Here is a 14,658-nt window from a genome sequence, read left to right as displayed (position 1 = left end):
CAATCATATTTTCCAGCATTGGCTATATTTGAAAGAACTACACTTGAGAAGGTACCGTGTTTGCGCACCCACGCTGCATCAGAGAACCCCAGAATGGGGCACTACAAATAGACGCCCCTCCCCAAAATACATACACAGATGCACACACACATACACACACCCTCTCAGTCCATCAGTGCGCTGTAACTGTAAACTGAGCTTCGGGACTTAGAGCCACAGCTCAGACACTGAAAGTAAACCTTTGGCAAAAAAAAAAGGGGGGGGGGATAAAATCAGTTTTCCAACTCCAGCTCCTCTTTCCTTCCAGGAAGAAGGGGCATGGAGATGGGACTGGAGGTGAGAAGACACAGGGCCACCACACTGCCCAATTCCCGGGGCCCCAGTTCCACTGAGTCATGTGACTGATGGCCCTTCAAGTGGTGCAGTGCCCAGCTATAAGCTGCGGCCCTGACACGGGTTCCCACAAGTAACAATGAACAGGAAAAAAAAAAAATTCCACTTCTGTGCTCCATTGGTTGCCCTGACTTTCAAGAGTGTTTGTGGAACATTACAGTGGGGTCTGGCAGAGGCGCTGGCTTTAAGAGGCAAGGCTACATTTTTGTCCTTGCCCTGAGGTGGATGACAGTGGCAAGTTAGCTGCCTAAGCTTGACCCCATTTCATCTACTCAGGCAGGAAGGACTGCAGAAGAGGACGTGGCCTGGGGAGTGAGGGTCACAGGGCCTGGACGCTCTAGCCAGTCAGCCTCAGGCAGTTTGCAGTGAGACCCGAAGAGTGTCCAATGGCTAAAACTAAGTGTAAAAGCTTTAGGCTAGGTCAGGCGGTACTTCCCTGGGGCTCACACTGTCTGTCCCACTGGACAAGGTTAAGCAGTGGAGAAACCTGGTAAGCAAAGAGGCAGGCCAGTGTGGACACACACGCGCATGCACACACACACCACACACACATCCACAGAGGCTTATACCCCTAGAACCTAGAGAAGCCACTACAGGAGGACTCCCTTGGTACTCAGCACAGGGAGCCAAGAGCTGGTGCTGAAAGAGAGAAGCTGTATGTGTCTGCAATTTGGAACTTATACATAATCCTTGGTTCTCGTATCCCAAGGCTGTTTTCTATGTATGGCTTGAGCTTAAAGGTCCGAGTCAGAACCTTGTCTAATTCTCTCACAGGAAGCCTACCTAGGCTCATAGAGGCAAACCTCCCTCTCACTTTCCCCACGAAGAGTCCCGGTGGCCATTCCCACCCAGCCTAGAGCCTGACTCTGCGAAAACTGGAAGGAGGCAGACTGACCTGATGGTCAGGAGAGCTCTGGCCCTGCAGCCCAGGTGTGGTGGGCGTCCAAGACCATCTCCTCTCTCTCAGGCTGAGGCACTGAGGTTGCAGGAGACAGGGCTGAGAGCCAGCAGCGCCATCCTGACCCCGGAGAAAGCAAGAAACAGATACATACATGCGTGTGCATGCACACACACGCACACACATCCTGAGGGTGACAGACTGACACACACAGATGTGATGACAACCAGAAGCTGGGACTCCACACACTGAATGCAGGACCTTAGGGGGCAGAGAGGGAAGATGCTGGGGCACAGAGGCAAGGGCAAGAAGTCCCTCCAAATGGGAGTGGAGTGCCAACCACCCTGCCTTGCCCCAAACACCTGCCTCCAGGGCCATGGCAAGAGTCCAGTCCATTAAGTGCAGCGTGCAATACTAGCGCCTGGAGTCTCCTGTCCTCATCAATGAAGCGGTGTGGACGGGCTAGCAGTCACCTGGCAGGAGGCCTCGACTCCTGGCAGGCTAGTTGTATCGACCCTTGATCATTGTGTTCAACAAGGGCCCCACCTGTGAAGAGACATGAGGAGCCAGTCAGAACTGCCTGTCCCCTGGCCCTGGAACCAGACGTGGTGTGTCTGGAGGCATTCGATGTCCAGCCAAGGGCAGGGACAAGGCTTTCAATCTTTAAAACCCTCTAACCTACTCTCTTCCTGGAAAATATTCCAGGACATGGTCCCCTCCTCTGGGTCCATCTTGTAATACTTTCCCTCTCACAATACCTTATAGGCAGCACCAAACTGACAGGTCAGAGGAGCCACCCAAGAGTGCCTGCATGTTTCTTAAATGTGATTTAAGAAGGTTAAATGCCTCTGTATCCTGAAACGGTCACCTGCAATTGGGGCTGGTGCCACCTCCCAATCCCACAGGTCCTCTGCATGCTGAGGCTATCCACAGGAAGAAGGCAAGAGCATTACAAATACCTCCCCTGGGTACCCAATGGGCCACTGGCACACCTGTGTGGGAAGCAGGTCTCAACATTACCTAGAGCAGCCTTGGCACAGCTGGGAGAATGTGAGGAGATGCTTTACTGCTCACTTTCCGTTCCAGAAGAATCCCCTCAGGGGTCCCCAGCTGGCACACAAGCCCCACGGGGAACATTACCACTAGCATGGAACAGATTATAATTGATCCACCAGTCAAGCCCAGCTCTCACCAGAAAACAAAGATTTTCTGAACATACCCATAACCTCTATGGAGAGAAAGGACACCACACACTGAAACAGAGGAGCTATGGAGAACGTGACACCAATCCTGACTTTTCTTGGTCACTCTGCCCACTGGGCCACAGGAGTGCCACCTTGGGGCAGCCACATACCTCTTGTGGGTTCCCCAAGGCCTCTCCAAGCATCTTCTCAATGTTTCTCATTATGGCCACTTTCTGATGGGCTTTGAGAGGATATTCAATTCTCTTAGGGGTGGGGGCCCCCTGCAAAGGAAGCAGCAGCTCAGGAAATGCCTTTAGCAGCAGGCTTCAGTGTAACCCACCGTTCTAGAAGCTTCTTCCCTTTTAAGAAGCCCAGTTCAATCCCATCCCTCTTCATCTCCCCAAAGACCTGGGAGTCAATTGCAGAGATAGCGAACCTCCCCACCCTGCCCCCAAATCATTTATTACACCTACCTCACCCCAATCCCATCTAGGGGGAAAAAACCCATATTCACCTTATACCAGAAGTTCACAGTGATGGTAATCCCCCCATTTAGTAATGACTCTATGTGATGCCACCTGCAAGAAAATAAACATGCTCCTATTTGCCACCAATATTCTTTAGAGAGAGGAATGGAAAAAAGTGGTAAATTCCAGCTAGGGCAAATAACAAGGACGTTATCGTTACACTTATTCTGTGAAACACACCCGGGACCAGAGGCAGTGGTGTTCAGTCTCCAAATACAAAAGAGCCAAGAACAGTGTCTCCAGCCTCAAGCCTCTGGGATCTCTTTTGACCTGAGGAATTGTCATCTTGTCCTAGAGACAGGGAGGGTTGTCATTTCCTCCATGTTCAGTACGCTCACATCTGGATATGCCAACCTTCCTGTAGATCAAAGAAGACCAATCCTGCCACAACTCAGAAGGGACAAGATACAGTTTTCCAGGGAATGGGAAAGAAAGCTCCCAAGAAGCCCCCAGTCCTAGCCCCCTCCTCACCAGTACATTGGGATGTAAAGAACATCACCAGGGCCAACCACTGTTTCATAACCAACCACGTTCTGGAAATTGGGGAACCTCTCGTAGTCAGGATTGTCAAAGTCCACCTGAGAGGTTCAAGAGAAAGAAAAAAAAAAAAAAATCAGTCAATCACCAAATCTTTATTATTAACTATGATGTACTAGTTTGGTAGTCAAAAAAAAAAAAAAAAAAAAAAGATGGCTTTAAGAAAAAAAGATGTGTTTAGAATTCATACCTGACGGAAGATATCATACAAACATTAAACACATTCTCTCTCTCTCTCAAAAAACAATGTTATGACAGGCCATGCTCAAAGATTAAGTAATAAAGAATCCTGGGCCTCAGTGCTCCTGAGATTAGAAGCCAATCACCACAGTTTGCAAGTCAGAAAACCTACTCATGGCCTGCCAATATGAGGAATTAAGGATGCATCCTTCAACCAGACCTTCTGAAACTTTCTCCCACACACACGTTCTAGCCAGCAAAAACTCCTACATTAAGTAGCTAGGCAGTTTTCTCAAGAAAGGAGAGGACCTCTCTGGCTGGCCATAAAATCAACCATATACTTCAAATGCCACCTTGAATTAATTCTGCCTTAGTGTATACATGCTCCATCTATTCTTTTGTAACTGGGACCTCATCTGTTATTTATTCTTTGCACAATCCTTGGGAGCTGAGGGGTCCTCTGCAGAGCATGAAGGTTAGAAAACACTCCCCAGGTCAGCCTGGGTGGGCCAAGACAGTCGCCCTCTGACATGCTGAGAGTTCATGTGCATCGTCAAAGATTTGTTCTCTCATCTCTACCTGAGGGATCCGCTTCTGTGCACTCTACCAAAGGACAATATCAGTAAGTGATATATCTCAATTCTATTCACCCTTCTCCTTATCAAAAAGAACAAGCATCCACGACAACAGAAAACAATTATTAAACCCAGTGGAGACATACACATTCAAACAGGGTAACCAGAGTCCACAGCATCAGTGATGGAGTTTGCCCTCCAGAATTGCAACAGGACTGTTTATCCTTATATACATTTGGGATCACCACAGGGGCCTGGATGATGTGAACTATACTGTAAAATTATCCTGAGTTTATCCACGGGGAAGGGGAAAAACATGCCAACCTTGTATCCCAAAGGAGTCCTATACCCTCCTCAGACCACACAAGCTCACCTGGCTCTGTCTGTCACATGGGTGATGAACAGGATATGGGTACAGGCATTCAAACTGATCCGGAGGGAATAAAATGCATCGCTTGTAGCCTTTTATCTGGGCAAAGAAGTTCTGCTGCTCATCATAGTGAGCAGGTGTCACATTTCCTGTGGGAGGAAAGACAGGTCTTATTCAGAGCATTGGCTCTACTGCATAGGCTGAAACACAAGGCCCAATGCTGGAGAAACCCAGTCTGCCCTCTCAGCTAAGGGTTCCCAATCAAAATTTCAAGCAGAATCAGGGAGACTGCAATTACAACTCTCAGCAAATTAGGTGTTGCACTTTCAGTGGGTAGTAAGTTGTTTAGAAACCATCACTGGCTAAGAGTTCACCATAAACTGGAGCAAAGCAAACTTTCATAAATGATGCTTCTGTCCTTACTAGAAGCAGCAGCGCATCAAGATAATACTCACAAGTCTGGCAAAGTAATATACTGTGCATACTAGTACCTTTCTTGACTATGGTAAGAATTCAAGAGTAGCAAACTAAGAGTTAGAAACAACCGAAATGACTGGCATCAACAACACACACATATGACTTCTTTGATGGGATTAACCGGTCATTCCAAGTTGTATGAGTATGTATTTGCCTGGAGTAGCTCTTCTGGAGCGCAAAGATTCTCAATCTTTGCTCCCACTTCAACACATCTACGGGATGCAACACTTCTTAGAGCTAACAGTGGGGCTGTTAATTCTCATAAAGGAATCGGGAGAGTATATCGGATTCCTGAAGAGTGTTGTATAATTTTTATAAGGCTAATAACTTTATTTTATTTTATTTTTTATACTTACTTTGGAGAAACAGAGTGAGACAAAGTGTGAGCAGGGGAGGGACAGAGAGGAGAAACAGAGAGGAGACACAGAATCTGAAACAGGCTCCAGGCTCTGAGCAAGCAGTCAGCACAGAGCCTGCTGCGGGGTTCGAACCCACAAACTGTGAGATCATGACCTGAGCCGAAGTCAGACGCTCAACCGACTGAGCCACCCAGGCGCCCCTAAGGCTAATAATTTTAAATGCCAACTTGTGGCACTGGGTGGCTCAGTTGGTTGAGTGTCCAACTTCAGCTCAGGTCACAATCTCACATTTTTTGGGTTTGAGCCCCACATCGGGCTCTGCGCTGACACCTCAGAGCCTGGAGCCTGTTTCAGATTCTGTGTCTCCCTCTCTCTCTGTTCCTCCCTCACTTGTGCGTGCACGCTCTCTCTCTCTCTCTCTCTCTCCCAAAAAATAAAAATAAAAAATAATAAAATAAAATAAAATAAAATAAAATGCCACCTTGAATTACTTCTGCCTTAGTGTATACATGCTCCATCTATTCTTTTGTAACTGGGACCTCATCTGTTGTTTATTCTTTGCACAATCCTTGGGAGCTGAGGGGTCCTCTGCAGAGCATGAAGGTTAGAAAACACTCCCCAGGTCAGCCTGGGTGGGCCAAGACAGTCGCCCTCTGACATGCTGAGAGTTCATGTGCATCGTCAAAGATTTGTTCTCTCATCTCTACCTGAGGGATCCGCTTCTGTGCACTCTACCAAAGGACAAGAAGGCAGCAGCAAAACTCCTAGTTAAGTAAACTACAACTGGCTCCTGCCAGGTCAGTCAAGAGTTGCTTTCAAAGGGGCAGGTTAAGGATACAATCCATAAGCTGCAATGCTAGAAATCTTTATTAATACTGGCAGCAAAAAATCCAAAACTGAAGAAAGGACAATCAAAGGAGGAGAAGAGACTTCAGAGCCCAGTGGTGAAGGACAACAAATAATTACTTCCTTGTTCAATACAAATTATTCACCATTTACTAAATACCTACTATGGGCCTGGCCTTCAGCTAGTGCCAGAAATAAAAATAAGAATGAGACAACGACCCCAGCCAGTAAGCAGCTCTCCTTCTTCTGACTGGAGTTCAAAGGCTTCTCCTTTTATTCAAATGAATAAGAAAATAAAAGAACGTATTCACATATTTGCTTGTGTATGCATAAAATCAGCTAGCAGGATACACAAGCAACTAATAACATTAGTTATTCCAGATGTCTCCAGGGAGCAACACAAGAGGCTGGGAAACAGGAGTGGAATAGAAATTTATCATTACACACCTGTTTATACCTTTTGAATTTAATTCCATAAATATATTAACATTCAAAAGATAAGGTTCAATTTATATTGAAAAAATAAGCTTGCCTCTTCTACTGGGATAAAAATCTTCTGAATATAGACAGATCAAATAGAGAACAGCAACCTTTTCAAGAAGATCCCTAATATCTGAATGTACACACTCGTGAAGCAACTGAGGAAGGGAAAAGAACTCATTTTCTTTTTCCAGTGCATGAAACAAGCTTACTTGCTTAACATACATCATCTCATTGAATCTTTAGAGTTATTTATAAAATATTATCATGTTCCTTTTACAGGTAAGAAAGCTGAAGTTTAAGAAAGTTAAGTGACTCGTTCAAAGTCATAAAGCAAATGACTGGTGAAGACAGGCCTTGAAATCAGGTTTGTACAACTCTAAGCTATGCTGCTTTCTGAAAGATTTCTTACCTTCCATGCCAATGAGCAGCAGGTTGGATGTCAGCTGTCCCCAGCCACGCTTTCCCTGTTGTTTATTAATCCAGTTCCAGTTAAAACCCAAGAAGTCCATGACAATCTTCCTGCCCACGGTGTCATTGAGCGTTTGCTGCAGATACAACCTATGTTCCCCGAGAAGAAGATCCCATTAGTGCACGTACACAGTCTCTTGGCATGGCCTCTCCACACCTGGAAATCCAAATCCACACCTGCACCTCCCACAGAACAGCTGCAGTCATGCAAATCTTAACCAAAACAGATTCTCTGAAAACTAAATCCTTGCCTATCCTTCTCTGAGCTCTGTTCAACACCAAACTTATATTTCAAAGAAGTGATTCTTTTTTTTTAAATAAGCTCTATGCCCAATGTGAGGCTTGAATTCACAAGAGTTGCGTGCTCTACCAACTGAGCCAGCCAGGAGCCCTTAAGAAGTGATTCTCAACCCTTGGTGGGTCACAGCATAAATCTAAGAATCTAAGGAAGGTTTCCATAAAAATGCACATACACACAGAATTGCATAGATTCCTCAAAGCCTACTCATAGAGTCTAGAATGATTAATCAGCCTTGTTCCACAGACTCTCTGGGCCTGAGACATCCTCTTTGGCCCTGGATGGCCATTATGGTAAATCGTATTACTGTTCACCAAGAGCTAGTTTCCTCCCCGTGGGAGAGTTAATTCTTCTGTACCCCTCTTGAAGCCAAGCTTGCTTATTTAACTTACTCTGACCAACTAAATGTCCGCAAAAATGACTTGTGTTGCTTCCAAACTGTAATCTGAAGAACGAGCATACACTACCACCACATCCCTTTCTCTCTGCTCAACAACTACAAGGTTTCAGATAGTAGCTGCTGGGGCAATCTGGGTCCCAAACTGAAAAAAAAAGACGTAAGAGCAGAACCTCGACATGAAGTGTGGATGGAAATGCAGCATGACTATTGTTGTTATAAAGCTAAATAAACCTTTGCTGTTTCAAGTCATTGACTCTGGCTTGAACCCTAGTTTATCTTAACTAACTGAGCCACCTCTCTGTAGTAGCCTTCTACAGCTGAAGGCCTCATCAGGTTTCTACAGACCCAGGGCTCCTAATACACTGTGGAAGATCAGAAGTTACTTAAGGGATACGAAAACCCAGACACACTTGATCAAGCCCCACAAGAAATATTAATAAAGGGGCAAACATGAAGACAAAATGCAAAAGCCCCATCCTAGTCCTGAGACCACTACTTCAAAAGGCACATTGGTAGGGGCGCCTGGGTGGCGCAGTCGGTTAAACGTCCGACTTCAGCCAGGTCACGATCTCGCGGTCCGTGAGTTCGAGCCCCGCGTCGGGCTCTGGGCTGATGGCTCAGAGTCTGGAGCCTGTTTCCGATTCTGTGTCTCCCTCTCTCTCTGCCCCTCCCCCGTTCATGCTCTGTCTCTCTCTGTCTCAAAAATAAATAAACGTTAAAAAAAAAAAAAAAAAAGGCACATTGGGTGCCTGGGTGGCTCAGTGGATTAAGCGTCCAACTCGGTTTTGGCTCAGGACATGAGCTACATGTCGGGCTCTGTGCTGCTTAGGATTCTCACTCCTCCTCTCTCACTGCCCCTCCCCCCGCCACTCTCTGTCTCTGTCTCTCAAAATAAATAAACTTAAAAAAAAAAAAAGGCTCAAAGGTTTCTCAGTGCCTAGAACCAGGATGTTTAAGACAATATTAACTAGAAATCTTGACAAGTTGTAAACACTAGTGATCTTTTGGGGGACAAGGAACCCTCAAGACTCGAATGTAACCTTCAGACTCTCTCCAGAGATTATAAAATATATATTCATATAGAAATTTTGCCAAGTAACTTTGAAAGAGGCAGAACACTCACCAAATGTGAATCCAAGCAATTCCTATTATAGCTGAACAGTAAATGGTCAAAAGAGCTCAAAGAGGAATCTCAGAATTCCTAGAACCTTAACAACCCGTACAATTACACAATGGAGTTGATTGGTGATAAAGTCAGCTGGTATGGCAGAACTTGCACAAAGAAAGAAATTTTCCTTGAATCACCCATAAAGTACAGACTACACTCATAGCTTATACTTAGGCAAACTGCTTCCCCTAAGGGAAGTAAGAAACTTAAAGTGTCTAATTTTAAAAATTTGAATTAGGGGCACCTAGGTGGCTCAGTCGGTTATAAGCACCTGACTCTTGGTTTCGGCTCAGGTCACGATCTCACGGTTCCTCCGTATGAGCCCCGCGCTGGGCTCTGCACTGAGAGCAAGGAGCCTGCTTGGGATTCTCACTCTCTCTCTGCCCCTCCCCAGCATGTGTGCACATGTGTCTAATTTCAAGCTCCTTCCAGTACAAATGTTCATTTAGTGGAATTACACTCCAGCACCACTTAAACACCCTCTCTCCAAACGTTGGGGTATGTGTGGATGTATGCACACACATGTACATGCTATGTTAAATCTGAAGAAACTAATGTACAAGATGATTCAGGTACAGCCGCCTTTGTAAGACATAAAGAACAGATCAATCATGGTTGAGATCTTGGAAACTCTTTTTGGTTAAAGTTCTATCATTAAGATAACTGCAAAGTATCAGGAAGCCAAAAAAAAAAAAAAAAAGATATTTTGAATCCATTCACTCAGCCATATGCTGCTAACAGAGAGTCAGGAAAAGAATTGAGGCAGGAGACTAAAGAGAAACCCAGAGCTGGATACCAAGTGTGCAACAGAGATGATCATTCACCATGACATACTCAGTGACAACAATTCCTAGAAACAATGTTATAGCATGGAACTGAATTCTGTCTGGGACCTACCTCAGAGACTGTCTTCGTTTCGCATATTAGAATAAGAGGAGAAAGAGTCACTTCTGTGTGTGTCTTGTGTTTGCTATCTCTAGTACAATATGAAAATCTGTATCAACCCCTCCCCCATTGAATCTGATCTTCCCTAATCTAGTGGATCCTGGTATCCTTCACCCCAGAATCATGAAAATCTATAAAACGTTCCAGTTTCAACAGTCCCCAGCCAGCCCAATATTTTAGGACACAGAATACAAACTGGCAATCTCAGGGCTAAATCCAATTGAGTTGTTTTTGCTTGTCCCAACCCCCCTCCCCCCCCCCCCCCCCGGCAGCATTTTTAATAATTTGAATTAGGGGCACCTAGGTGGCTCAGTCAGTTATAAGCACCTGACTCTTGGTTTTGGCTCAGGTCATGATCTCACGGTTCCTGCATTTGAGCCCCGTGCTGGGCTCTGCACTGACAGCACGGAGCCTGCTTGGGATTCTCTCACTCTCTCTGGCCACCCCCAGCATGTGTGCACACACGCTCTTTCTTTCTCTCCAAAAATAAACTTAATAAAAAAAATTTAACATAAAAACATATACAAAAAACAAAAATGTGAATTAGTTGCCCACATTTAAAAGTCAAAAAAAACCAAACATTTAAGTAAAAATCTTGATTTCTGGCTTTTCTTGAAAAATGAGAGTATCTGGCAAACCCTGAAACTGCACTCCCAAATAGAAACAAGAGTCAAGTAATGACTTCTCACTATGAACAGGGCATATGGATTCAACTTCACTGTAGTTTTCTTTTCTTTTTTTTTTTTTTTACTGTAGTTTTCATCTAAACAATTTCACTCGCTTTGTTCACCTATCTGACCCTTCCAGGCAACTCTCCCACTTGTAAAGACGACGAAGAAGTTCAGAGTTCCAATTCAAATCTAATAAATTCTCTCATCTCTCAAGCTAGAGAACTCGTCCAACTCCTCTATATGCTCAAGCAGCTACAAGAAAGGAAAATGGATGCCCCAGATTCAGTGGGAAATCATGATCTGGGAACTTACCTCTCTTCCCCTCCTTGCTGCTGTATATCCTGCAGTTTCTCAACAAACTCATGAAATTTCATTTCCTCCCTGTTGGACTTGGGCTTAAAGTTCTGGAAATTAGCCATCTTCTTCTCATCGTAGTACAAAAACTTGTGGGTGCTGGCACTGTACACAGAGAAGTCTCCGTTGCCAATGTTCTCCTGCAGATATTCAAGGTCCCATTTCAGAGCAGGATACACAAGATTTGTGTCTGTCAGCACCACAGGCTCCTAAGTGGAAAAACCAAGTGAAAAAAAAACAAATGAAGTCATCCCAAGAATTTGGTGCATTGTTGTCTCATGACTCCAAAAACTTTCCCACTTCAAAATAATTTCTACTGTGAACAAGCGCGAACCCCTTAAGGCCCATGTCTCCTCGCCTCCCTCTCCATCTTCCCTTAGGTCCTAGGCGACAGCCCAGCCAGTCCCCCACATCCATCACCATTCACCTTTGACCTCTCTTCTCAACCTGGTCCCTTCCCCCTCCCCCTTCGGGCGGGGCCCCGCCCCCTACCTCATTCTCGATAAGTTCCTCCGCCCGGGGGTCGCTCTGACTCAGACGCGGGATGGGCCGGGTCGGGAAGCTATAATTGCGCAGTTGGGACTCATCCCAGGCTGGGCCGGGGGCTTCAGCTTCTTCCCGGGGTTCTCCAGAGCCCGAGGCCACGGCCTCCGCTGCTGTCGCCGCCATCTCCTTCGCTACAGACTGCCCCACCGGAACCGGAAGCTCCGCCTATTCCGGATAAACTACAACGGAAACCATAGAGATGACTTCGAGAGAGAGCGGTACGGAGACACAAAGGAAGCGGAACCGGGGCCTGGGGAGAGCTCCTCCTAATGGTGACCTACAGCTCTACACACTAAGCTCCGCCCCTGAAGACTTGGGGCCCAGAGGTTAGACCTACTGAATAGGGGTGATCACCTGGTTACTCAATCCACAAAATATTATTTCTTCTTCAGTGTGCCCAAGTCTACACAAGAAGCAGAGAAGGAGGCCAATTTAATGGGGCTTTAAACTTTACAGTCATGGATGGAGAGAGAAGCCAACCCTTGACCTAAGGAAGTCAGAAGGGAAAGGCAGATTGATAGATGTTGGGCAAAGTTTGCTCTGAAGGCCTAAACGAAAGATATATGGCAAGTGGAGAGACAGCCCAAGCAGGGGAGGGGCAGAGAGGAAGGGGAACAGAGGATCTGAAGCGGGCTCTGTGCTGACAGCAAAGAGCCTCATGCAGGGCTCGAACTCATGAACCATGAGATCATGACCTGAGCCAAAACCAAGAGTTGGACGCTTAACTGACTGAGCCACCCAGGCGCCCATTTATTTATTTTTAAGAGAGAAAAAGAGAGAACAGGGGAGAGGCAGAGAGAGAGGTAGAGAGAGAATCCCAAGCAGGTTCTGCACTTACAATGTGGAGCCTGACGTGGGGCTCAGTCTCACAATAGTGATATCATGACCTGAGCTAAAATCGAGTTGAACGCTTAACTAGCTGAGCCACCCAGGTGCCCCATTGAAAGATGTTTCTGCCACAGAACCAAGATTATTACTAATGGCCAACCATGAGCGTCTCACATTTTCCAACAATTTGTATTGGTTATAAAAGGCCTTCTCAATGACTTCTATTGCTTATTTAGACAGTTTTTATGGCCAATTCTGGGAGGCCAAATTCTAAGATGGATCCAAAGATTTCTATCCCATCGTGTACGTGCCCTATAAGTTTTATAAGAGAAGATCTTATGAATATGGTAGGGTATCATTCCTTCAATGAGGTTATGTTATATAGCAAAAATGTAATTAAGGTTCCTAATCAGTTCGCTGTGAGTTCATCAAAAGGGAGACTGACCCTGGGTGGGCCTGACTCAATAACTCTAACTCTTCCAATCTGGGTCTAGAGGGCAGTGACAGAAGCTGGAAAGATTTGAAGCCAAAGAAGTTCTCTCCTGTTGGATTTGAAGGAGTAAACTCCTTGTGGCAGAGAATGGCAGGTAGGCTCTAGAAGCTGAAAAAGTCTCCTGGTTGACAGCCAGCAAGACAGCAGGGACCTTAGTCCTGCAACTGTAAGGAACTGAATTCTGCCAACAACCACTGAGCTTGGAAAAAAACACAGAGCTTCAGATGAGGACAACAGCCCCCACAAATACCTTAAGTTCAACTTGGTGAGACCCTGAGCTGAGACCCAGCTAAACTGTGTCTGGACTTCTGACTCATAGAAAATGTGACATAATTAATTGGTGTTGTTTAGGGCTGCTACTAAGTTTATGGTAATTTGTTATGCAGCAATAAAAAACTAATACACTAGCTTAACTATGTAATTATGCTGCATAGTAACTATGCTACACCAAACTGATAATGGGGTTACCTCTGTGGAGGGTTTGGGGTTGTGGGTGCCAACCAAGACCCTAGTTTTATCTGCATATTTGTATTTTTACAAGAGTATATTGAATATGTAAACTTGGGAATTAAAAATAAATTAGAATAAGAAGATTCAAATTACTAAAATCAAGAATGAAAGAAGGGTCATTACTACTGACTTCACAAAAATTAAAAGGAGTGCAAGGGAATACTATATACAATTGTATGCCAAAAAATTAGATAACCTACGTGAAATAGACAAATTCATAGAAAGGCACATACTATCATAACTGATTTAAGAAGAAATAGAAAATCTGAATAGACTTACAACAAGTAAAGAGATTAAAATAGGAATAAAAAATATTCCACAAAGAAAAGCCCAGGACTAAATGGATTCACTGATAAATCCTACCAAACATTTTAAAAAGTATTAACACTACTCTTTCACAAACTCTTCCAAAAAATAGGGGAACACTCCCCAACTATGAGGAAAGTATCCTGATACCTAAATGAGGCAAAGATATCACAAGAAGAAAGAACTATAGACCAATATCCCTTATGAATATAGATGCAAAAATCCCCAACAAAACACTAGGAAGCCAAATCCAGCATTATATCAAAAAGGATTAAATACCATGACCAAGTAGGATTTATTCCAGGGATGCAATGTTGGTTCAACATCTGAAAATTAACTGTATTAATAGAAGAAAAAAAAAATCACATGATCATCTCAATAGACAGAGAAAGCTTTTGACAAATTCCAACACCTTCCAGGATAAAAAAAAAAAAAAGGTCTGAAAGGACACCATCAAGAAAGTAGAAAGACAATGCATAGAATGGGAGAAAATATTTACAAATCATATAGCTGATAAGTGACTTGTCTCTAGAATTCGTAGAGAATTCTTACAACTTAGCAATAAAAAGTCAACCCAATTAAGAAATGGGTGAAAGACTTGAATAGACACTTCTCCAAAGATATACTATGGCCAATAAGCACATGAAAAGGTGCTCAATATCTGTAGTCATCAGGGGAATGCAAATCAAAAACCACAATGAAATACCATTCCTGGCCACTAGAATGGCTATAATAAAAAAGACAGTAACAAATGTTGGTGAGAATGTGGAAAAATTGGAACCCTTACATGCTGCTAGTGGGAATGTAAAGTGGTACAGCTTCTTTGAAAAAGAGTTTTGCAG

At 44.5% G+C, this 14,658-nt stretch overlaps 1 protein-coding gene across 2 annotated transcripts in view; it reads right to left on the bottom strand.

The window, feature by feature from the left end:
• HIF1AN (hypoxia inducible factor 1 subunit alpha inhibitor) overlaps positions 1-11,842 on the bottom strand; it is a 77,556-nt gene extending 65,714 nt beyond the window's left edge. Inside the window, exons 1-8 of one of the 2 annotated variants that reach the window (XM_047073312.1) lie at positions 11,626-11,830; positions 11,092-11,342; positions 7,239-7,387; positions 4,668-4,813; positions 3,474-3,580; positions 2,990-3,053; positions 2,646-2,756; positions 7-1,837 (exon numbers count right to left, since the gene is read on the bottom strand). In XM_047073312.1, the coding sequence (XP_046929268.1) occupies positions 1,793-1,837; positions 2,646-2,756; positions 2,990-3,053; positions 3,474-3,580; positions 4,668-4,813; positions 7,239-7,387; positions 11,092-11,342; positions 11,626-11,802 (1,050 nt within the window). In that variant the 5' untranslated portion in view covers positions 11,803-11,830 and the 3' untranslated portion in view covers positions 7-1,792. Of the gene's footprint in view, positions 1-6; positions 1,838-2,645; positions 2,757-2,989; positions 3,054-3,473; positions 3,581-4,667; positions 4,814-7,238; positions 7,388-11,091; positions 11,343-11,625 lie in introns of those variants that run through there. The other variant, XM_047073313.1, reaches the window with a different exon arrangement.
• Between the last annotated feature and the right edge of the window lie 2,816 nt (positions 11,843-14,658).

Source organism: Lynx rufus, unplaced genomic scaffold (assembly GCF_022079265.1).
Source record: "Lynx rufus isolate CCGP_SWC_20201006 ecotype Redwood Valley unplaced genomic scaffold, mLynRuf1.p SCAF_11, whole genome shotgun sequence".
NCBI classification, from domain to species: Eukaryota; Metazoa; Chordata; class Mammalia; order Carnivora; family Felidae; genus Lynx; species Lynx rufus.
The sequence above is the reverse complement of the archived record's forward strand: the minus strand, read 5'-3'. Positions and strand labels throughout refer to the sequence as shown.